This window comes from Trematomus bernacchii, unplaced genomic scaffold (genome assembly GCF_902827165.1).
Source record: "Trematomus bernacchii unplaced genomic scaffold, fTreBer1.1, whole genome shotgun sequence".
NCBI lineage: Eukaryota > Metazoa > Chordata > Actinopteri > Perciformes > Nototheniidae > Trematomus > Trematomus bernacchii.
This window is the reverse complement of record NW_022987705.1, coordinates 7528344-7554049: the sequence shown is the minus strand read 5'-3', so window position 1 is coordinate 7554049 and position 25706 is coordinate 7528344. Positions and strand designations below refer to the sequence as shown.

The 25706-nt window shown below is 40.2% G+C and overlaps 2 protein-coding genes across 2 annotated transcripts in view; one reads left to right on the top strand and one right to left on the bottom strand.

Moving 5' to 3' along the window:
* The window catches only part of LOC117490175 (replication protein A 70 kDa DNA-binding subunit-like), a 37952-nt gene extending 25304 nt beyond the window's left edge, over positions 1-12648 (bottom strand). Inside the window, 11 exon segments of the mRNA XM_034139789.1 lie at positions 2354-2422; positions 2536-2586; positions 2588-2639; positions 4908-5064; positions 5126-5311; positions 10976-11074; positions 11162-11253; positions 11343-11448; positions 11680-11755; positions 11987-12034; positions 12516-12648. Of these exon segments, the coding sequence (XP_033995680.1) occupies positions 2354-2422; positions 2536-2586; positions 2588-2639; positions 4908-5064; positions 5126-5311; positions 10976-11074; positions 11162-11253; positions 11343-11448; positions 11680-11755; positions 11987-12034; positions 12516-12548 (969 nt within the window). The 5' untranslated portion in view covers positions 12549-12648.
* Positions 12649-12953: 305 nt separating this feature from the next.
* smyd4 (SET and MYND domain containing 4) lies at positions 12954-18313 on the top strand. Its single transcript, XM_034139788.1, has 10 exons — positions 12954-13142; positions 13353-13497; positions 13724-13813; positions 14344-15313; positions 15640-15885; positions 16146-16348; positions 16472-16619; positions 16726-16842; positions 17822-17945; positions 18104-18313. The coding sequence occupies exons 1-10, from the start codon at positions 13006-13008 to the stop codon at positions 18225-18227; spliced, it is 2304 nt and encodes a 767-aa protein (XP_033995679.1). The 5' UTR covers positions 12954-13005; the 3' UTR covers positions 18228-18313.
* Positions 18314-25706: the final 7393 nt, after the last annotated feature.

The following is a 25706-nucleotide window of genomic DNA, read 5'->3' as shown; positions in this document are numbered from 1 at the left end:
AATTGAGTTATTAAGCTCTGTGGACACACGGAGTTGAGCAAGAGCTTTAACATGTGTTCTACCTATCGTTCATTTCCAAATGGCATGTTCAGGGTGAGCACCACCCATTTGAACACAAACAGCACGCACTGGAAAGGCCATTGTTTCTTGCATGAACAATAGCCTGAGACCATTGCCAAAGCCTTATCGAGGAAAAAAGGTGATATCTCTCCTTGTTTGCCCTCCTACATCTGTATACCTCTTCTGACATTTTTACTCTTTATCACTTGTTTATTAATGCCAGCCTTGTGGTTTTTTTATGCAATATTCTGGTATACTGTGAACATGACTTCAAACTTCGAAGACCTGAAGGCACAAGTTTCATTTAAAGGGCAGCACTTATACGTTTTATTGTTAAAAGGAATTCTTAAATTTGAATTATTTCTTAAAATTCGTTAGTATTTTAGGGATCCTACCATACAACATAACATTATTGTGTAGTTGTTTTTGCAGGCCTCCAGCATCAGTGTCAGTTACATAACCTTAGCTGGAGCTGGACAGTAAAGCAGATCCTCGCTGACACAGGGTCTTGAATCAGGACCCTCGGGATGAAAGATGATCCTATTAACGAATGCTATCTCCAAGTTTTTTCTGAGAAATGACTGTGCGACAAGATTAAAAATAATGATAATGTTTCACTGATTTTGATCCTAGTTATAGTCGATATGATAAATTCTAGAATCCCAAAGGATTTTTTATTATTTTATAAAGCCATAGCTTATCTGATGATCTTGTGTTGTTAGGCTTTCAAGAAATACAAATATATATTACAACAGTCATTTGAAATCAAATAAAAAAGTGGGTATTCAAATATGTGGGCCTTTGACTAAAAAAGAAGCCTGAGCAAATGTTGTTTCGAAGATTTTTTTGGTAGCTGTAATTCCTCTTCTCTTTACTTGCTGTAAAGAGATGTACCGTGACTACAGTCTAAGAGAAAAGTGAGAAAATCAAGCGTCATTCTTCTTGTGTGTTTCGTTGTTTGTGTTGTAGGTTTTTCTAATGGATTGCAAGTCTGACAATAAAGTAGAGGGAGATGATGTGCCGAAATGTGTTGTGATCATCCTGGAAGTAAAAGTGCCAGGACACAACATTGGCAATAAATCACCATGTGACTACCAGGATTAAGACACCAATATGAACAAATGAAAACTGTGCATTTCTTCACCCCATTGTTTCCAGTGTTTAAAGTGATTGCTTCGCTTCTAATATGTAGAGAAGGAGTGAGCATATTGACACAAAATAATAATTATCTCTGTATCGATTACTAATGCTGGAATATAAACTTTATAAACACGTCGGGAGGCGTGTGGCGCAGTGGGTAGAGCGTTGGTGTTCGGATCAAGGGAGCACAGGTTCAAACCCCACTGCAGTCAGCATGTCATTGTGTCCCTGGGCAAGACACTTCACCCCAAATTGCTCCTGTGGGGATTGCCCACAGTATTGAGTATGCAAGTCACTTTGGATAAAAGCGTCTAAACAAGTAACATCCATGGAGAACACAGCCTGCTGGACTGGTAGCCATTTCAATACATTGGTGATGGATGTAATATTTACATTTCATTTAGCTGACGCTTTTATCCAAAGCGACTTACAATGACCAATTACAGGGACATTCTGCCTGGAGTAACTGAAGGCTAAGTGCCTTACTCAAGGGCACACTAGTGGAGGTGTTCCTGGCGGGATTTGAACTCACAACCTTCCGATCTTCAGCCCACCTCACTATCCATTAGACCACCACTATCCACTAATATCAGCAAACAAACCAACAAAACAATATCAACACATCAGAAGTTTTTTCACACTGTTCTCAGCATACTCCTGGCCTCATATATCTTCCCAAATGCTGTAAATGTCTCAAATAAATAGCATATATTTCAGAAAAATATGACATAATAAATCCCTTCCACAAAATCCTCTAATACTTGCCTCCGGCTCATTCATTGGTCAGAAGTCCTGAAGGCATTAAAGGATTTTGCAGAAGGGTTTGTTAGGCACTCTTTTACGTATGATATATTAGTTTGAGGCGTTATGCGCATAAAATATGGATAACTGAGCTTAGAAGCTTACTCTGCAAGTTGTTTGTGGATTTTACAGCCTTTAGATATTGTCTTAATGTTGTCAACTTCATCAAAGAAATGAAATGGCTGCAATGCTTCAAAGCTCCTTCTGAAACAATGCAAATACAAACATTTCTTTCCAGTGTTCGAAGCTGGAATAATAATGTGTAACAAATGAACTAAAGTTTATTTTTAAGGGAAGAAACTCTCATCACTTCCAGTAAGGATGGGTGTGGGTGAGGGGGGGGTCTGCTCACCTTGCCTTGCTCCACTAGAGAGAAAAACTGGTCCACTTCTTTGTTGAACGCTGTGACCTTGATTTCTCCCTGTTGAGCAGCACATTTCCATCAAACAACATTTCGCAATGTGTGACATATGTTTGACATGCATGGTATATGGTACAAAACTGATATTCAGGCCTCTCCACTCGTCTACTCACACTCTCGTCCAGTACTTCAAAAGAGAAAAGCCTTCCGTCTCCTCGAGAGTTTACTCCAGGTGCGGACGCTGGACTTGTTGGTGACTCGGACTCTGATAGTCCATCTAAGAATACACACAGAGCGTATTATAATGAATCAGAGCTGCCAAAGCATATGTCAACAAAATAAGGTAAATCACGCGATGTGCAATAAGTGATGTTGACGGAACTTAGCCCAAATGGCCCTGGTGAAAACATTAAAGAAGACATTTGTTGCATACGCTTTTTTTCAAATATTTTACCTGCAGGATGAACGAGAATGCCTTAAATCAGATTTATTTTATGGGTATTCACATATTACACGTAACTATAACAAAAAAAACACAGTTATGTTCTTCAACTTAATTAAAAGTGTAGAAGTTTTCAGGTCAAACCAAACAGTGAAGAACGCTGCAGAGACAATATTAAAAGTTTCTTTTTTTGTTAATGAGCATCACAACTCTTACATAAGGAAACTGGATGAGTGTCTCCTTTTTTTTTTTTTTAAGTTTCATAAAAGAAAAGAAGAAAAAAAACACCCAGCAACTTTCTTTTCAAAGAGTGAACTAGGTGTTCATCTGCCAACTCCGGGATGCATTTAAAATATACCTCTTGTTCTGTTTTTAACAACAGCCAGCCTAGCTCGGGCAGTTTATGCAGCAGTGAGCTTTTGACTTGCGTTGATAATTGTGCAGTTGAGGATATTCATACCATAACTTTGCCTGCAATTAAATCCCCTATCATGAGAGCAGATGCTGGCCCGAGTGAACCTCATTCCCTGCTCAGTATGGATAAGACTGCTACACCCAGGTTTATGGCAGCCAAAAGCCCAATTATACTCTGCTCTAGATGCTATTACTTAACAGTGGGCAGAAGGGATGAGAAAGCTGTGCAAATGGCCATATAAGACCATGTAAACAAACACAGCATCCCACACACGCCTTTCTTTTCACGCTAACATACGTAGCAGACACACAGCTGCTGAAGTAATCTGTTTTGCTCACTGTATGGTACTACTCCCCACTTCAAAGTTAGAACAGTCATCAGTTTGTTACAACACCTAGAGGCAACAGTTAACTTTACAGCTTGCAATTTCAAACTGGGCTACAATATCAGAGTTCATACATGAGAGAGAGCTGCAGATACCTTTAGTTCAATCGGGTAAATACAATCTCGCTATAAAGACGGTTCCCTTGTCTTTTGTGGCCAATTTGAAGGCGAGAGACTTAAGCTAAATGAAAAGATAAGAAGCAAGGGGGGGGGTGTGGTGGGGGGGGGGGGGGGGGCAGCAAGTAAATTAAACCCCGGAGGAAGTAAAGAAATTGTGAGAAAAGAAGGAAGGGGGGAAAAAAACGAGGTTGTGCCAAATCCCCACCAAGGGTATAAAATAACAAATCAAAACCTCAGCAGCAAGACCATAAAGACCCAGCAGGACCTGCCGTTAAAGTCTACCTTTCTGAGGAAAGATTGGTCATTTCATTTCCATGCAGATGGGCTGAGTGCCACGCAAATCCATACACACACACACACACACACACACACAAGCATATAGGCAATTGATAAAGAAAAACTGAATGCTCACGCAGGCATAAAGATACATATTTTAAAACATGCCCCAAAGTGAGTCTCTGAAATAGCAGCAAACAGGAAGTAGAGTCACAGCATGATAGGAAATTGTTATAACGAGTAGAAGGAAAAAAACATTGTTTTCCTAGAATCTTGGAGGAAATGCATACAGTCAGCTTCCTCGCAAAGTTAAGTTTTGTTTAAAGGGGACCTATTATGCACTTTTTCCTGTCTTTTATACATCCAGCATGTGTCTCCTCTGTGTAAAGAGATTCTGAAAGTTTCAGGAAAAAGATTCGCTCACTTTTTGTCCTGATCCATTTATATAAAAACCTGTCTGAAAATGAGCTGATCAGATTTTGGCCACTTTATGATGTCATAACGATTTGTTGGCTTGTGTAACCATTAGCCAATAACCAACCAAGGTAACACCCACCCCCCCCCGTCCTTATCACCTGAATCTCCTCCTAGAGCACCATTGTGTTCTTTTTAACCAAATATCTCTCAGAGGGGCGTGGGGAGTGGCTCCTTATTTCATCTAAAGTAACAGACAGAGAATCAGCACTTTTGAAACAGGGATGAAACAGAGGGGTTTATGGGATGCTGCAATGCATGATCTGTTTGGTATTTGGAGCCAAACACTTCAGAGACATGTTTGTATATATCTGAGACATATAATATATTGATGAAAAACAGTATAATAGGGGACCTTTAAAGAATTTTAAAACTACTGTACATATATGTGAAAACAGGGCACATTTAGAAATGGACACACCTTAAAACTATACTTGCTTTGGTAAGGGTTGAGGCCTGCTATTGGAATCACTTTTGTTGAAGAAAACCTGGAGAAGTGCTGGACAAACCTTTGTGGGTGTAAACTTCTGAGGGGAAGTTTCATTGGTGAAGCTTTCATTGGTGAAAACTTGGAGGTTGAAGCCTCCATGGGTGATGCCTTCATGGGTATGGCCTTCATGGGTGAACGCCTTCATGGGTTGACGCCTCATGGGTGATGCCTTCATGGGTGATGCCTTCATGGGTGACGCCTTCATGGGTGACGCCTTCATGGGTGACGCCTCCATGGGTGATGCCTTCATGGGTGACGCCTTCATGGGTGAAGCGTTCATGGGTGATGCCGTCATTGGGGGGACTTTCCCACAAAACCACTTCCCCTGTCCTCGTGGAGGAGAACGGTCTGCAGGGAAACAAAGTTAGATTGTTCCTGAATATGTGTATACTCCAAATGTACAAGATGAAACTTAAAATAGTGATTAAAGAGTAGTACATTTATTGAGCAATTACACTTTTCAAAACCTTAAAAAAACAAATTCTAAATGTGGAGCCTACGTGGCCCACAATCAGACATGCTCAATCTGAAGCTGCTTTCCCAAAATATCATCACTTTCTTCAACTTTTGGTACGTTCTGCAGCTAGCCCTAAAACAAAGTGTGTAAATGTTGTGTACAGTATGTATATAATTGGGACATACTACTTTATCCAAATAGGCACCTTTGACATTGACTCTCTTGCTCACATATCTACTGTAATGCAAATTGTGACCAGATTGCACTTGTACATCCAGGTATTTCAACAAATTGCATATAACGTACTGTGTTTACTAATCTTTTATGTTTGGGAGTTCTTGAGTTGCTAAATACCCTCCAAGCACATGCAAACGTTTTCCTGAACAGTAGATGAGGTTAAACCACTTAATTTGATGATAAGGGTACGTAACTGGGTAGAACACCTACTGGCTTTTCCAAGAGGCAATGTGGAATTAATGAAACACTCTAAAAATATATTTAGCGATTATAAAACATTAGTGGTTGTACTGTTATCTGATCATTGAGCGGCAGCCAAATGATAAACTGCCTGAGAAAATTAAACTCTCCGCACAGATCTCCCTGTAGAGTTACTAATTTGTAAAGTTTGTGCCAATGAATGAAACCGTTTTTCTTTAGGGTAATACTGCCCATCGATTATTAAATGTTTTAATTACTTTCCTACAGTATGCCTTTCGATCATTGGAAAATAATAATGAAATATCCGAATATCAGTACTGACATCAAATATACATTTCTAAGTACAAATTCCTAACCACATTCACGAATCTGTGTCAGAGTAAAACAAAACCTTTAGAGGGTATTATACCTTGTATAAAAGGTAACATGAATGTTTTAAATAGGCAGTAATGTGTTTAGCAGTATGAATCAATGAGGAAGCCTTCACTTGTATACATAAAAATACAAGTAATATCTAATCAATAAAGCTTAAAATGTTACAGTATGCTGTTACAATGAATTACTAGGTTGATCAAGTTTTCAAGATTAGGTAGGTGTGCACTAAATCCACCTTACTTTGACCCAATATAAAAAGAATCACAGACAAAGACCAACACAACTACAAAAGCAAGTTAAGAAAAGTTCCATTGTTTTTAAATATATCATCTTTTATATTTATTTAAAAAATGACAATGCAGCAAACTTGAACAGTTCCGACCGGCCTACAGAATTGCAAGGGTGTTATTCTCACCTCCCACAATAACGTTGAATCAGCCCCATCAGCAGTGACTCAGGCTAGATAGTTGGCTGTTGTCAAAATATATTTTGCTCAATTCTAATTTTGGCTTGAAAGGCGTGCCATATTGAGGAACAGCATTTGAGGGGAAGAATTGTCAGGGATAAAAAGGCGCAATTCCACAGAGACCACTCCGCTGATATAAGCTCCTGTTCTGGAGCATAACAGCAACTCACCTCGATGATACCCTCCCCTGCTGGTGTGCAGTGTGTGTGTGAGAGTGTGTGAGAGTGTGAGTGTGTGTGTGTGTGTGTGTGTGTGGTGTGTGTGTGTGTGTGTGTGTGTGTGTGTGTGTGTGTGTGTGTGTGTGTGTGTGTGTGTGTGTGTGTGGTGTGTGTGTGTGTGTGTGTGGTGTGTGTGTGTTTCATGTATCCTTGGGGGAATCACAGATTGAACAGCTATTTTCAGGCGAGGGGTAATTAACATCAATATTCATACACACGCCATTCGGATGGAGTGTTTAAAGGAAAGATTGCATGTAGTGAAGAAGAGACGAGCTGATGATAGGCGAGGACGGGAGAAGAACAGAGCAAAAGAGCGGGGCACAGAGATTGATCAAGATCCTCATTTTTGGTGATTAAGATGAGTACAAGAGTCCTAATATGTCGGCCACTAACGTATTCAACGCCCCCGTTTGAGGAGAGTGCTTGATGGTGAGGATACAACAGGAGCAGAGAAAATAAAAAATATATAGACAAGGAAAGCCCATAAATAGAGAAAGTGATAAGAAAGTGAGAGCGTGTTCAGAGAATAAGTGGCAAAGTGTAAAGAGTTGTGAGGACAAAAGAAACCTGCAGAGAATTGTTAGTAATGAATAATGAATCATTTTTTAACTGCACTTCAGCGAGTGCAGATCTCTTTTAGAATTTAAATATCATTCTGCGAAGCAGTTTTAAGGTGGTCTATTTCAGGGTTGCTGCTGATGAATATTTAAATGGGAACACAGAGACGTCAGTGACGACTATGTCATGACCTTTGGCTCCACACCTAGTGCTTACAGATTAGTTTGTTTGAAAACAATACAGAATATTAATGTTGGTAATATTTTCTATATTTTTGTATTTAAGAGAGAACAATGTAACTTATGACTGACAGAGATTACAAGTCATCCATACATGTACATTAATAATAAATGCTGAAAATATTTGAAATTATTCCATCAAAGTCTGCTGACATCAGGGGAAGATCCTCCCAGTCCGCGCTGCCAGAGGTCAGTGCTTCCCTGCAGATTAGAGTACCCGTGGCTGATAGGGCGGGCTTTTACATTCAGCTAATTACGCTTTCTCGCTTCCTGCCTCTGGACTGTGATCTGGATATTGATCAAGTTCATCATAAGGATGATATGTCTCAGAAAAGACAAGAAGGAAGGAACCAAAAGGTGTATGCTAGGTGGAAGTATTTTTAAAGGCACAGCAACACCATTAAAGTCAGAACCTGTTCAGTGCTTGATCGGCTGATCTGATTGGACAGTACAAGAGCAGACAGTGGACTGTTTTAGAAACAGCTATATTGTAAGACTTAGTAATATTATTGAATAATTGTAATACTGTACATTGAACATTTTTCATGTTTATGTAGAAAACATAAATGATTATCCGTGTTTATTCTGAATCAACATATTAAATCATAACAAACGGCTCCAACTGGCTCATTCAGGCACAATGTTTATCCTAAAGAGATTCACAGATTATTTATATTAGTCTTTTAAATCTAGCTTGAGCCTGCTTAGGATAGACACACCGTCACAGAAGAATGTTTTACATGATTGGGCTCTATGGCTTGTTATATTATTTTAGTAATTACCACATGTATTTGTGTATTGATGTTCATTTTACAATGCTCTAATGCAGCAATAGATCTGTAATTGCTGTTGAGGCATCAGGCAGATGATGTGCGTCATGAGGGGTAACCATCTCTTAAAATCCACATCGTCCAGTTAAAACCATTCCTCCATCTTTGCAACTCTGCCTCCTTCTCTCTCACATTCCCTGTTTGGAGGAGCTGAAGGACTGTGAAGAGGCTTGAACCCCGACTCTCTGATAAAACAGGACCCTACCCAGTCTTAACACTCACAGCTCATTGGAAACAAATCATTTGTGGCACTTGCATAATATTTCAACGGCACACAAATGTATCGCATTGCTATTAACAAAAACAAAGTAATTAAACACATTCAGTAGGAGATACAACTTACTAGTGAGACATTATGCATAAGGCTTGTCTTTGGCTGTAGAAAAGAATGCAGGAGTGTTTCATCAACAGAACAATAAATAGAGCAGCCAGTTTTCTGTATTTGGCGGCGATCTCTTGAGGTAACACGACTCAAAGGATCTAACGAGGAAGTTTGATGAACTCATATGCAAAGCCTCATCTTTGCTCAGTGAAATTAGTTGACTTTCTCTCTCCCCCTCTGTCTGCCTGTGCATCGCTATGAGGGGAATTCAGTCCACAAAACAATATTCATGAAGCCATGAACTGGAGGAGCCATCGGCCCACACATCTCCCTCAGCCGCCACAACACACACACACACACACACACACACAACACACACACATACAGCACACACACACACACACACACACACACACACACACACACACACACACACACACACACACTCACACAACACAGCACACAACAACACACACAACACACACACACACACACACACACACACACACACCACACACACACACACACACACACCACACACCCACACACACACACACACACACACCACACACACACACACACACACACACCACACACACACACACACACACACACACACCACACACACACACACACACCACCACCACACACCACACACACACACACACCACACACACACACACACACACACACACACACACACACAACCTACAAAGGAACAATATATACCAAGCACTCATTATCCACCCACATCCTACATCCTCCACCGAGGAGGACTATTGGGTTATGTTTCTGCCACACAACAAAAATCAATGTGGATGCTGAGAGCAGCTGGTGGTAGGAAAGCAAGTGAGTGAAACAAAGACTCAGCTAACAAAATAGCACCCAATAAACACACAGGCTACGTTCGGCATGATACATGGCACCCAGCCGTTTTGGCAGAACACCAACCATCATTTTGAGTTCCCATTCTGTTATAAAAAGCTGACTGGTGGTAAAACAGTCAAAGGTGTGAGTTTATTGTCTCCACCAGCTGCAGAGGCCAGTGGATAAGATAGTTCCCTGCTCTGAATAGGTGAGCAATAAATAAGATAAAAGTGCAAAGTGTGATATGAAAATAGAGCAAAGGAGCTGCAGTCTTCCATTACATTGGCGTTTGCTGTCGCTACCCCTCCACCTGGTTGAATACCATGCTGTGCTTTGTGATCCGGTTTCATCTTCTTAACTGACGCTCAGTCTACCGAATTTGAACACTGAAGTTCTATGAGTATCAAAAGAATGATGCCAGGATGATATTTTTAGTCTATATTCCCAGTTAAAGTTTGGTATAGTAAAAGCGATTGAAAAACAAAGACTTGTAAAGTGTTGAGGAAAACTAAAACAGAACTTCAATCTATCATCAACACTATTCTTTCCAAGGGTACATGGCTCCCTCTGTTGGTCACATGAGAGGTTGAGTATTGAGATTTTCTATAAAACATCCAAAACGAACAACAATCTCATCAATCCTAAAATATCCTGTTATTGTGCAACTATCATTCAATAACTCCATATTCACAGTGCAACGGAGATTAATAATGACTGTCTTAAATAAGAAAAATCAACAAAATATGTTGAGATCTGAGAAATGTAATAATTGATTGTCTAAAAAGAAGAACATTTTATTACTAAACGATGGTGAATAAGTTATACATTGAAAACTACACATTCAAAGTAAATATCAATCAAGAATTCCTTCTGCATGATTCCAGAACAAATAATTAATTCTGTGACTTCTTGTGAACAAAACTGTATTCACCTCAATCACAGCCCTTATGCTCAGTGCTTCTAACTCAGCTAAATGAAGAAATTAGAACTTGTTTACATCAGTGGGTATTTAATGACTGTAATCTGTGTAGCAAATGAGTAGTATCAATCTAAATGACATGTAATATCACGAACAGAGGGCCTCTGGAGGCATTGTTTTGTTGTGTTTGAGAAAGATTTATTCTTAAGTCTCTGCCTTGCAAGCGGTGGCTTGGAAAAGCAACCCATATATTTTTGGTACTGTCAATACTTTACTGGCTTCAAAACACTAAACTACACGATAGCTTTAAATACTACACTCACTGCTTTTGTTCCACTTAGAGGGTCCACGTTCTGCTGCAGATGGAGGGGAGGCCGGGACAGAGGTGCTGGAGACAGACTCCTGTGAAGATGACGTCTTAACTGCAAGTTCAAAAACACCATAAGGAACATGAAAGCCATTTTTAATGGATCATGAATTCATGAATGCGCATTTAAAAAAAGTCATACCAACTGTTTCATATGGAGTGGGATCTCCAATCTTCCCTCCAGTTTCTTCAGCAGACTGCAACATCTCCATGTCCAACAAAATCACCACAGACCTGGAAGTTAAAATATGTCTAAATTAAGGGCAAGAACCAAATAAATATAGAAAAGGAATCATGGAGGAAATGCAAATGAAAACACATACCTTCCATCTGTCAATGTATTGTTGACGGACTTCTTCACCAGAAACACACTGTTAGGTACCAGGTTGTCTTCTGTCAGATTGTTTAACTGTGTAGCCAGTAGGAAGGCTACATTCAAAACACATACAAACATATTCATGTTCATTCCAAAATAAAGATGACTCAACTGATTTATCCATAACTGGTTCTAGATTATCTCCTTAGGCATGATTTTCTTAAAAAAGAGACCGTATATAATTCAAAACTAATTCTTGCAATGCTTAATAATGAATGACATTACAACTTGCTACCAACATTTCAAACCCACAGTCACCGATTTGGCAACTACAAGATACTCACAAGACCAAGTGTGCTGACCATCACTCATCCTTAGCCGGTACCTGGGTGGAGAGCCAGTAGAGACCTGGCGGATGTTCTGACAAACACAAAGGGAAAGCAGGATTTTATAAGTACAAAAAACTAACATAAAGGCTCAACATGATCACACTCATTTGACAGTAACATTAGAAATCCAACTGCCCTGTGCACATAGTACAGTAAACAAAATATAAACATTAATAATAATCTTCATATAAGCATGGCTGTATTTACTGTATAGAGACAGCATAGACATTAGAGGCAATGCAGAGAGTGAGAGTTTACTTACAAGTATCTGCAGCACGGCATTGTTTACCTCTGAGCCTTTTATCAGGGCCTAGACAACAACAAACATGGTTAGTATCTGCTTCCTGGCCCCATCCTGTCCCATGTCACATTGCCATGATACCAAAGTTACAGTAAAACATGCATAAGAGATTAATTAAGTGGCAAATACATGTACCGCCCCTAGAAGGTAAGCGTCAACAACATGGACACCAAATGTTTAGGAAGAATTGGTCAAATAGTGAGATTTGAGTCACAACACATAAATACAGCGTTGTTTTGCGTCAATATTTGAATACATGAGGCAAGCTTGTATTTATTTAACACCATTAACACAGAAAACTGGATTTAAATAACATAAAACGTTTCACAATTTGGTAGGTTAATGTTAATGTTGCTTTATATTCAGCTGACAAAACAAAATCTCATTAGCTGACAGTGCTAACAGCTGCAGAAAAACGACGACTCGAAGCTAGTATTACTATTTCAAGTCAATAAAATAAACAGTGTATTATATTAACATGTACGCTTACTTCAACTGCCCCCTTTGTGAGTGTTACACTCATTTTCCCAGGTAATGTGCTTCTCAAAGCCAGCAGACTTTAGGTTTTGTTGTGCGTAGCCAGGTAAAAAAGATGGTAACCTATCGCGAGAGAAGAGAGACAAACGATATTTGCAACACGGATTTTTTCGGATATTGAACATTTATGCCTTCAAAATAAAGTACAGTCGGTCAGGAATTGTGAAACGCAACTAGAATTTTTAAAAACACGTAAGGTTAATTAACATGAACGAAAAAGTCTGGATATTTTACACTCAGTATTCAATTATGATATTCATGCATTGCAATTAATCACCATTGTTCCCTTTGGCTTAGATGTTAGGGTATTATTTTGAAGGTTGGGATCGGAAGTTGTCTTTTAATCTACGCTACCTTGACAGTTGTGCTCTGTGTGCCGCGAGCACGCGTGAAACGAAACTCCAGAAGTATCGTCCGGTGCGCATGTGGTTTATTTGTAGTTCATGATGGATCTTCCATGCATCAAGTGGCAAGATTATGTTGCACAAAAATGGACCGTACTCGACCCCGAGCTAAAGGAAAAGTTTACAACCCTGCTTGAAATAGATGATGTTTTCAAATGTAGCCTAACTCTGACAACGTGAGTAGCTAGCTTACTGCTGTAGTTAGCTGCTTGTGGGTTTAAAACGTATAATATGAGACCAACGTTACTAACTAAATAATTTTATTTAACTATCTGTAAACAATTACCAATAGAATATGTTGAACCCAGAAGCTTTAACTCAAGTTATAACTTAGTAGGCTTCTTGATTAGTAGGCTACTTAGTTTGTCTCCATTTGTGTTTTAAAGCCAGGAGGATCTGGACTTCGTGCAGTCCATCTCTGCAGCATACTCCGTACAGAAGGAGGCACAGCAGGCAGCCAAATGCAGGGAGAGGGGAAACTCCAGCTTCAAGATCAGAGACTTCACTGCAGCTGCTCTGCACTATTCACAGGTGAGTACACATATTACTCTATTGAGCCCTATGTGCCAGAAAATAAAAACACAAGACATTATGTTTATGTCAGTCATGGCTGAAGCAATAATATAATGAAAATGTAAATTGAATATATTTTGAGAACCCCATTGTTTAAATTAATTTGTGATTATATAGCATGACATGTCTAACTGTCGAAATAAATACATATTGACATCCAGTGATCTCCCTCTCGTTATGACAGGGAATATGTGTTGCGCCTCTAAGCTCGGAGCAGCTGCCTCTCTGCTATGCAAACCGCTCTGCTGCTCTCTACCATCTGCAGCACTACCAGGTAAGAAATAATAAGAAAGTGTGGCACTTGCTGTATCATTAAAGCCTGTTTAAACCAGTTCTGCTATATAGTGGCTGTGTGAAAATGGGCCTGGGGAAATCTAACACATTGTGTCACCATTGTGTGATCAAAAGGTGACACAATCAAACAGTTTCTGCACATGATTAACATGCTGTTCACACTAAAGTCCATTCATATAGCAGATGCTTTGCAAGAGCACATACGTATGTGATTTGAGATTAAAGTGCATTATTTACAAGCCCACCACCCAATATATATTTGGAGGACAGGCAAGACATTACATACAGACCGTGTGTTCAGGGCATATGTATCTCTTATGTATTCTATGCAATCTTTATGTTTGTTTATGTTTATCTCTTTTATTGAGTGTGTTTTATTTTCATCTTTTTAGGCCTGGTTTAGTTTTAGATCTGTACTCAGTCCTAGACTTGTTTTTGCTTATAAATTAGTTATTAAAATGTCCATCTTTATATTTTGCTCACAGTTCAATGATTCTTATTATCCCTCAGGATTCCCTTAAAGACATTGACAGAGCTCTAAAGCATGGCTACCCCTCTCATCTTTCACACAAACTAGAGGACCGTCGCACACAATGCCTCAGGCACCTCTCTGTAGATCAAAAGGGAAAAGACAATCCTGCCTCAAAGAATCCTACAGACGGAGGAAAAGGGACATCTGTTGGACCTCTTTCATTTGGGATTTGTCCTCAAGCTGCTGTTGGCTTCAGCCCGGAGAAAGGGCGACACCTTGTGGCTGCGGAGAGAATAGCAGCTGGGGAGGTGCTTCTGCATGACAGGCCATACAGCTGTGTCCTTATTCCAGGGATGGAGGAGGTACAAGGTAAAAGAGGAAGGCAGGATGCAGAGGGAGGAGTGGAGCACCGGCGCTGTCACAGGTGTCTGACTGAAACTCTGAGTCCTGTGCCGTGTGAGGGCTGCAGCTACACCCGATACTGCTCAACTTCCTGTCAGCGAGACGCCTGGGAGGAACATCACCAGTGGGAGTGTTCATTGGGAGCAGATCTGATGGTCATGGGCGTGATGTCACAGCTCGCTCTGAGGGTCACACTAAAGGCGGGGTTGAAAAACATCCAAATGGCCAAGGAGCCAATCAGAAACGAGCACACAGAGCCAGAGTCCAGGAATTCAAAGCCTCCCGATCCTTGTGCTTCACATTACGGTGACACTTATCGCAGCGTGTTTCACTTACAACACCACCTGAATCTCCACAGCCCTTGTGTGCGTTTCTTGAGTGCGATTACCATAGCAACACTGTACCTAAAGCTCAGCAAGGCAGGACCTCCACCTGCATCTTGGGACCTTAGTAGACCCTTACAGGCAAACAGCCATCCCCCAGACGAGGAGGGAGGTATTGGAGCAGCTTGGAACTCAGAGCTGTGGCTGATGGGAAGTGTAGTCCTGAGGCACATGCTGCAGCTGAGGTGTAACGCTCAGGCAATCATCACGCTGCAAGACACAGGTGAATTGAGTTTTGTCCAAGTGAAAAATCAAGACTTATAGTCAGACACATTAAAGCAGTTTGTTCACATCTTTAGGTATTCAGATTCTTATTATAGAAGAAAACAAACATTGACTTTTGTGAAGTTAGAACCAGTGAATTGGCCATATTAACTGATTATCTCAACTTTTGTCTATTCTTTTCTGGTGGTAGACTCATTTTGCTTTACTTTAATTGTTTCAATGGTACAATCCACAATAGAACAATGTATGCTCTTTTAATAATAACTTTATCTTCAGCTTTGAATGTCGTCTAATCGTAAATTGACATTTTCTTGCATCTCACAGGAGCGGAAAACTCACCGGTGCAGTCTAGCAGGGAAATTCGCATTGCGACGGCGATGTTCCCAACTCTCAGTCTTCTGAATCACTCCTGCTGTCCCAACACCAGTCTGGCGTTCAGCACAGGAACACACCTGTCTGCAGACTTCAGTGAGAGTGTAGCTGAGAAGAGAAGCAAAGCAAGCGGAGTCACTGTCACTGTCAGAGCAGCCAAAGATATTTCTCCTGGACAAGAGATCCTGCACTGCTATGGTAGGAAAATGTCTTATTCTGCTCCAAAAAATTGTTTAGGGTGCTGACCAATTTCATAACATACAAATCTGCATATAAAAGCAGTAGCTTACATATAGTGTGGATAAAACAATGCTTTTTGATTGTTTTGTTGTAGATTAAACACTGACATTATTCAGCTGAAATGACTGTGCTTTCAGTTGGCAGTTATTATTATTCTTTAACTGTTCTTGTTGTGTTATAACTGGTGCTGTAATAAAGCCCTATCCTCCCTCCCTCAGGTCCCCACAGCAGGAGGATGGCGACCCAAGAACGCCAGCGTCTCCTGCAGGAACAATACTACTTCCTGTGTCAGTGTGAGGCCTGCACGCTGCAGCAGCAGTCAGAGGAAGAGGACGGTTCAGAGGGCAGACTGCAGTGCTCAAGTGTTGGAGGCAATCCACAGTCTGGACTTTTGTGTGGGAAGTGCAAAGGATCTCTCAATGTAGGTATTCTTAAGGGTTTTTGTGGATTTTCTTTCGTGCAATTAAACATGATTAATTGTCTGAGTTTCTCTATCTTTCTAGGGTTCCATCCTTAATCATTTGAATCACTTTATGATTTTCAGAGAAGCAGCGAGGAGAGAGGAAAAGGATTCATATGTTCCCAGGCATCCTGCGGTCACTGTGTGGCGTTATCTGAAGTGAACCAGAGACTGCAGGAAATAAAGCAGGACCTGAAGAAGGCTGTGGACCTGATGGAAAGAGAGAGGCCAGGTGATTCTGAAAAACCTAAATGTAGATACAGTAATGCATCACTGTCATTCTTCCCTATGTTCTTTTTTACACCTTCATGTTATTCTTCTGCTCCCCCCTCCGTCAGATGAGGCTCTGAGACTGTTGAGGAGGACCCAGAGTCCGTCTGCTCTGAGCCTCGCAGAGACACATCCGTTACAGGGGGAGCTGGAAGATGCTACGGCCAGAGCGTATGCTACCATGGGTGAGAATAATAATGTGTGTGACCTCTGTGGTGAATACACACCTGCTGTTGAACTTTTACAATAACAGAACTCTCTACTCTGTTGGTTGAGCATCGAAACCTTCTGAAAGTTTGCCACCTGAAAAGTTCCCTCTCTAAGTGCACTCTGGGGATTTGTTATATAATTTTGGGCTGGATCTGGCTCAATCAATAAAACATCAAATTTTTTTTCAACAGCATGTCATAATTCAATAACAATACCAAACAGTAGGGAAACGTACTGAAGGTTTAAAGAATAATTCATTTACTTTAATTATAATCTACCATTATTATTGGTGCTTTTTCAGGCAGATGCTGTTACACACATATACAAACTGTATCAAGCATTATCATTAATAATAATACATTTAATAATAATAATTTACATTTATATAGAGCTTCTCATCTGCCAAGACAAATCTCGAAGCGCTTCACAACAAAGGACACTGATACAATTTGAGAGATTAAACAAATAATAATAATAAAAAATAAATAAATAAAAATAAAATATAAAATACAAATAAATAAATACAAATAAAAGTCGGAGATAGCGATAAAAATGGCAGTATTCCAGGTGTACCATGCTCAAAGTGGATGTTAATTATTAAAACAATGTTAATGTTATTTGACCTCCAGCAGTTTATGTGAAATGATTAACCCTAGCAACTATTTAGCTGTGGAAGGCTCCATTTTTGAGTCAAAGATAACCACTCTGAAAAAAATAATTGTATTTGGTATCCTGGCATACTTTACTAGAAATGTAGTACTGGCAGCCACTGGACAAGCACACTGATATGTTGATGTTTGAATCAGCTGAATTTCTTAACAGTGTAATGCTTATATTAAATATGAAGGAAAAGCCGAAAAACAATAACGGAATTATCAGACACCCTGAGGTGTCAAATGTGAATATTTTTGAACTTTTGCAACCCTCTTACTGGGTGGTTTATTTTTCCTGTAGGCGATTGGAGTAAAGCTGCCTCACACCTTGAGAGAAGTGCCGTAGCTATTGAGAACCAGTACGGAAAGGAGAGCATTGAACTGGGTCGACAACTCTTCAAATTAGCCCAGCTTCACTTCAATGGGTGAGTGAGTTGTGCAGACATAAAGTAAAAATGTTCAAGGTGTGTCGTTTGTTTCAATGTGTAATGTCTAAACAATGTGCAACGGTTCTGCTGTGTTCTTATTTTGACAAACATTATTGGTAGAAAATAATAGTTTTGCTCTCCTGTCCTTCTCCCAGTGGTGCCAGAGGCCCCGCCCTCTTTGTCATCCCCAGGGTCAGAAAACTGCTCTGCCTTCACTGTGGCCCTCAATGTGAAGAACTACAGGAGCTGCAAGCTATGGAGGACTGTCTAACAGCATAGTCTTACATAATAACAAGAGCGGAAATCTTTGCAGTATATTTTTTGTTATGAACGAAGTCTAAGTAAATACAAATCTGTGAACGTTTCTAATTGTTGGCCTTTTGTGCTTTTTAATGTATTAAGAAATTGAGATATATCACTGTTTACGAACACTTGAGGGTATGTACAGGTACCTTTATACTGACATACTGTTTTGGAAGTGACGTGCATGTTATCACGCCGTCTACATGGCCACAGGATTCAGTTAATCGTGGCTCCATATGCTTCCATCATGAATTTCAATGTCATGCTTCAATGAAAGTATTGAAGTGTGAGGCAACTTACACACCGGTAACAAAAAGGTTTACACCAAGTTAATCAATTTATAAAATCTGCAAATGCCCACGTACACAGGTAGCCCTCTGACCTTTAGGTGGCAGCATTTATCCACCAACAAATTAAATGTAATGCTTCAATGGCCGTAAAGCAATATGTAGCTTTGACTGTTGAACCAACAGAACCAACCCCATGTCCCCCAATACCTTCAACTTAAAGTCTTTATGAGCCAGTGTTATAAAGCATCATCATCATCATGTGCTACATGAACATCAAGAGACGAGGGTTCTGGTCACAGAGCTCTGCTGAAGAGGTTAATTGGTTTTCAGAGATGATATAAAGCTCCTGTTGTGCAAAGACACTAACATGTCGATCACAGCTAGAACTCCTGAGGCATCTGCCAGTTAGACGTCAACAGTTCCTGGGTGGCAGCCAGTTCGACTGACGTGGGTACGTACTCACAGAAAGGTTAAGACTATAAATCAGAGGAGAAGTCGTGTGTGAAGGCTACACGGGGGCGGGGGCATGCTTAATATTAGGCTCAAGACCAAAAAAAAAGTCATTCTTGAGCAAGGGGGGAAATAATAAAAGCATATCACAAGCAGGGATCATTTCACGGTGGCTTTGCTCTTTTCATTCTTTGTTGAAACCCAAGACAATGAGAGAATAAAACCCATTATGTCTTTTTGTACAACCAACCATTCAAAACTCCCAGACATTACATTTGCTATTATGCACCTGAGACAATCAAATGTTTGAAATGATTCAAACAATGAATTGTTATTAGAAGGTTTACACTACTTTCTTAAAAAAGGTAGCAGATACTGAAGAGCAATGTTTCTTATTATTTTGTTTTACTACAGAGTCTATAAAACAAGAGGCGAAGAGCTAGGAAGATAACGGAATTTGTATGTGGCTGCGATCAGCCAAGCGACTTCAGAGCCACAAATCAAGGCCTGACAAGCTGAGGAAGAGTTTCACACAGGCTATGAAGGCCTTGAACAACGAACAATAAACTATGAAGGGCGATGTACCAAAGAACATGCAGCTAAATTACATTTTATGGGCAATACTGAATTTTATACTGTGATGATACATCTCTTTCAACTTTATTATATCTTGCCGTTGTTTTTCATTCTTTGTATATCTTCAGTACTTGCTATTTTGGTATGTTTTATCTAGTATTTTTTGTAAACAGCATTTAAATATGCATACATGTTTGTATATATAATACCTTAAATCTTATGTAACATACGGTCAGTGCCACAAATAGCCTAAAAATAACCTAAAAATCAATTTAAATGACCCGAGAGTCTTTGAATTTTATACATTTTTTGTAATAAATTACATAGTACTTTTATGTTGTTTGCAAATCAGTAGATGTCTAAAATAGCTGGCTTGAAAGAATGTCCAAACACCAGCTCAAGGGTTTTTTCAGATCAGAAAATATTATCATGCTGGAGACACTGCTGGAGAGAGTCCTCAAAAGTGAACCAGATATGAACCCTATTTTGTAATTCCACTCCTCGCTGAAATCCCTCTTAGAAAATCCTGAGCACGTACTTTTTTGTACAGTCTGTCCTCTAATGAGCTACTGTACATTACCATAATGTTAACATGACATTTCAGATAATGCCTTCTCAGAGTGGGAAAATCACTGATGCAGCTTAAAATATGCAAATGTCGAGCCAGAGATAACAGTGCTTACATTTCATATAGGGAGATGCAGCACACAAAAGAAGATACTAATGTGGCTGAACATCCCCTTAAGTAGAGCAAGTGATAACATTACTGTCATAGTAATCCAAGAGGTATTAAAGGTACAGTATTTTAATGTTAAAACCCTCTCCAAACACCCTGATGAAAGACTATTGATAAGAAAAAGGCCCCACATTCAAATTCTGAACATCTCGAGATCTAAAATCACATGCTGGTTTCTGAGTTATTTCTGTTTGTTTGTGTGCCTTGTTTGTAAGTTTCTATATCAGGCAGGAGGTCAGGGAGAGAATGTCAGCTGATGTTTCAAAAAAAGGCAAACAGCATGAACAGGAGCATGAGAAATAGAAACACAACCAGCACGAGGAAGTCTGCAGACATCACCGTGCTGCGGCCGTATCAGATCACAGGTTCCTTATTTGAATGTCCAGAGCCAATTTTCAGTGGCTGAGGTCTCGGGCTTATCAGATGTCTTGCTATACATAATGCAATTCAAAATTGGCCAGACTGACAACAAAAAGCTGTGGCGTGTGTATTCTGTAACAAGGCCTGCGTCAATATCTGTAACACAGACCCAGATCTCCTGTAAGCCTCAAACGTTACAGCCCACCCTGCATGAATTATACACACAGCTGGTAACCTTAACAATGCACTCTGGTCTTCAGTCTGAATGTGTGGCTAGATATGGTAAAGTTAAAGAAAGTCACATTTTTAGGTACTTAATAATAGGCCTACCAGGGTTTTGTACGATCAAATGTTTAGAATCATCATCATCAACTACAGTATGAAACGTTTAATGAGAGATAACTTTACAGTAAGAAGCCTGCATGTTATGCCTCTTCACCTCTGTTCCTTACTTCCTACCCCTTCCCTCAACCTATCCTAAGGGAGTCCATGTACGTAGACACGTTAGTTTTGCTGCTATAGGCTTAGACTGTCTGTACCTGTGTACTCTCATGTTCCGAATAACCCAGCTTCCCCCAAATTTCTTTTTGGTGTCTATCTACGCCAGGATCCTGAGTCGTGGCTGATCCTGTTGCTGCGGTCCTGTGTCCTGGATCCTGAGTCATGTGTCCTGGATCCTGAGTCCTGGATCCGGAGTCCTGAGTCCTGGATCCTGTGTCCTGGATCCTCTATCCTGAGTCCTGGATCTGAGTCCTGGACTTCGAGTCGTGGCTGAACCTATCTCTGCGGTCCTGCCTGACTCATCATACTACTTCCCTGATGGCTCCCACAGGATTGTTGACATCCTCGTGGATTCATCTTCTTATTATAGACACATGTATTTCCAAACATTCGGTCTACCTATGCTGTAAATGTATTATCTCTTCAATTTACACACGGCATCTATTGCACGTCTGTCCGTCCTGGGAGAGGGATCCCTCCTCTGTTGCTCTCCCTGAGGTTTCTCCCATTTTCCCCTTTAAACTGTGGGGTTTTTCTCTGGAAGTTTTTCCTTGTACGATGTGAGGGTCTAAGGACAGAGGGTGTCGTATTGTCATACTGATATTATGTACAAACTGTGGCGTCCACTGAGACAAATGTAACATTTGTGATATTGGGCAATATAAATAAACATTGATTGATTGATTGAATGTGTTACACTAACGAATTCCACCAAGGTCAAAGACTGTGGGTGTTTCTCAATCGCGAGTACGCTTGCTTGGTAGCACATGTCTGCCGAGCGTCTTGCTTCAGAAGCGAGTCAAGAATACTTCCTGACATTCGGAAAACAAAGAGAGGAACACGCTAGCAAGTGTGCGTCATATGAGAGGCCCCGCCTTACATCTTCCGCCACAGATTTGGGGAAATTGGTCCGTGCGCAAAGCATTGTGGGGATTTTAAGACCGCGAAGTCTACTCATGTGCACACTCGATATTTCTCCAAACGGAGTACGCCGGGCTCGGTAGATTTCCAAGTATACTGGAGATTGGAACAGTACTTCGGCGGCACTCGATGACGTAGTATGCTTGAAATAGTGGCTCTGAAGCAGCTTTACTCGCGATTGAGAAACACCCCCTATCTTGCCATAAAAGCAAGTGAAAAAATAGTTGGTAATTCACCCTGTGATTTGTATTCGATACACAACGTTATGGTCTCTCACTGGACCCACGCTACAGTATTCCACCAATTGGGAGTCTGACTGGTACACATAACTATATCAAAATAGAAAGACAAATAAAAAATGGTTGCGTAATAATGGGGCTAGATGAAAAGTCAGGCCTCCCTAAAGATAATAAAGACCATGAATTTGAGTGCCAAATTAAATAGCACTTCTCATAAATTAGTGTCCCTTTGCTTTTCTTTTGGTTTTTGTTCTTTGCTTTAGAGCTTATTTTTCCAGGTATTTCTGTCACTATCTGACCAATAGAAAAGCAGATGCAGAGTATACTCTATTTCCACTTCATCACTAACGTCAAGCTCCGAAACACTACCCAAAAGCCAACCCGAAACTAAAACCCTGAAGAAAAGCAATGATTTTAAACTCTTTGTGATGTTTTTAAAACATTAATAATTTGGGTTTGCTGTTTGCGATCATAATTAATTTGTATTCTGTTATTTATCCCATTGAACTGTCTTTCACTGTTCATCCATCATCCTGCACTTTAAATTATCCCATGCGGGCCCCTTTGGAGGGTCTCATCTTCACCTTTATAAGCCCTCTGTCCACCCTGAGAGATACATGAGCCCCTTCTTCCTCTCTGAAGGGCCTAACCCCCTCGGGTTCTCCGATGTCGGCATCTGCCTTTAAGAGGATTTCTTAAAGGTGCTCGATCTTTCAAAGGCCGACATCTGATACATGATGCAGAGGATGGTAATGTGGCTGTTGCTCATGTAAAAATAAAATCCCTATCCATCTCTCACACAGGCAAGGTTATTACCGACTATTATGGAAATAGCTGACAGTAAATAATAGTCACTCAAGACTTATTGTTAAAGTACAATGATGTATTTAAATCAGTTTGGAAAGATTGTTTTAGATTTGGAGCAAAAATAGAAACATTCATTAGTTTTTGCTGGAGCTTGCAGGCTACAATTTCAACAGAAAGAGAGAGGGCTGGTGGGTTGAAGGGGAATCACGATCTGTGTGTGTGAGGGCTGGTGTCATTTCAGCTCTACAGAGAAGGGCTTGCTAAATTTGGCAGAATTGCCTGAGAGGTGTAGACTTTACGGGACAAGGTGAGGGTCAGCTGGGCCAGCACACCCACCAGCAATCACTCTCCTACACACACACACACACACACACACACACACACACACACACCACACACACACACACACACACACACACACACCACACACACACACACACACACACACACAACACACACACACACCACACACACACACACACACACACACCACACACACACACACACACACACACACACACACACACACACACACACACACACACACACACACACACACACACACACACACACACCTAAGGGTTTAAATTACGATGCAATCATATTCGTTTTTGCAAGCCTCATGCAATATGGAGTGCGGTCTAAGATACTGAAAAATCACACCTGCTGTTATTGTGTGCATGTTAGCATCATGATTGGGGTTAGCAAGTTAGCATGAAATCCTCTTAGACTTGTTATTTGTCTGTGAGTTTGTCAAGTTAAGTTTAACCCTATACCAGCTGGTTCTTGACATTTAAATCCTCAGCACTTTTAGATTATATGACAATCATGTCATTACATGATTGCAGAAATAACTTTGCATAATTTGGTTTCATTAGCATCACATTATCTTCTCCAACTGGAGGAGATGTTGTTGACAAACACTAGGGAGGAATTGACTGCAGCGTCTGCTCTCTTGTTAAGATGTTCCCTGATATGAAAGCTGAATATTGCCTACATTTTTCATACCACTCCAGGGGACAATAACCCAGTTGACATACTTTGAACCTAAAAAAGCAAATAAAAAATATTGAGGAATATTGAGTGTCCTTGGGGATATGTATTTATTTACTTAGTTTATATTCTGTGGTGTCAGCACTCCACGCTGCCGCCTGAGGCACTAAATAGGTTAACTGAAGATTTGTTTACATAACTGCCATAAAGGTATATTTATCTGAAAAAACAATGTTTGAGGAAGCAGTTGAGCTTGGGTTTCTGAAACAGGCTCACATGATCTATCTTGTCGGGTTAAGAGCTAAGAATAGGTCCCCCTCGCTCTCCTCTCCAGATAAAAATAATGACCTCCTCTTTTTAATAAGCTCCGCCATAATAAATGTAAGATAATCTCTCTTTCCTCCTCCTCCATCTCCCCATGCCTCCTTTTCTCTGCATGTCTCGCTCTGCTCTCAGACATAATGGCACAAGTATTTTCAGCACTGTGGTGAAACGTGGATGGATGATGAAGACAATTCCCTCGCTGACTGCTCATGCTTCTCCTTCATCAGCTATCCCTCCCTCCCTGTAATGTAATGTGATTCTTTATTGCTCTCTGTAGGGAAATTTCCTTTTTTACTTTCTTCATCTCTCACCAGCAGCAGAGCAGGTTGGAAATTGGTGTCGTGTTCAAGTGTCGTGACATTTCAGCAGGGATAATCCTCGCTGGTTCTCCTGTTGGTAAGTGGTCTAGTCTAGTTAGAGCTAGTTTACATACAGAGTACACTTACTAGTGTCTAGTGGTTTAAAGCCTAGGCATACATAGCAAAAATACATCTCTTGAGATCTCTTAGATTTGGTGTGAAATATTAGGTAATCCATCCTCAATATGGGCTTTGAACAAAACCCTAAAACGAAACCTACTCAAAAACATCTATTTTATGGAACTGCTAACAAGAAATATGTCAAGGGCCCCTACACTACACTAAAGCAAAATATACTTAGTTTATATAGCACATTGTATTCTTACACAATGTGCTGAGAACGAAAGAGAAGTTGCATCCACAAACGAACATGTTATTTAAAACCTCTAAAAAGTATGAATTCCTTAATGGCTTTTATTGATTAACTAGTTGTAGTAGCCAGAAAGGTTGGTAATAATTAACAATATATTGTACTGCATAAGCTATGTTTTTCTATTTCAAATAATCACTACTGATTTATATAAATATAGTGAAGTAAAAAGTATAAAACTTCCGTAAATGAAGTAGAGTGTAAGAACAAAGCTATAGTGAATAGAAAAATGCTAATACAAAAGTACCAAATACGCAAAGATGTAGTCAAGTACTTGAGTAAATAAACACATAGATAATTTACACCATTGTGTTGTGGTTACTAACTTTTGCTAATACCTTCTTCGACCACACAGTCCTGGAGATCTCCCATCACACATCTCTCATCAGCTACAAATACATTCATTATTGAATAAGTGCGGTAAGAGGCCAGACTCTGGTCTCTGGTCCTCCTGCTGCTCCGGGTGCACAGCAGAACGGAGAGAGTTTGCTATGGAAAGTTCACCCTGACGGAGAAGTGACGAGCAGTC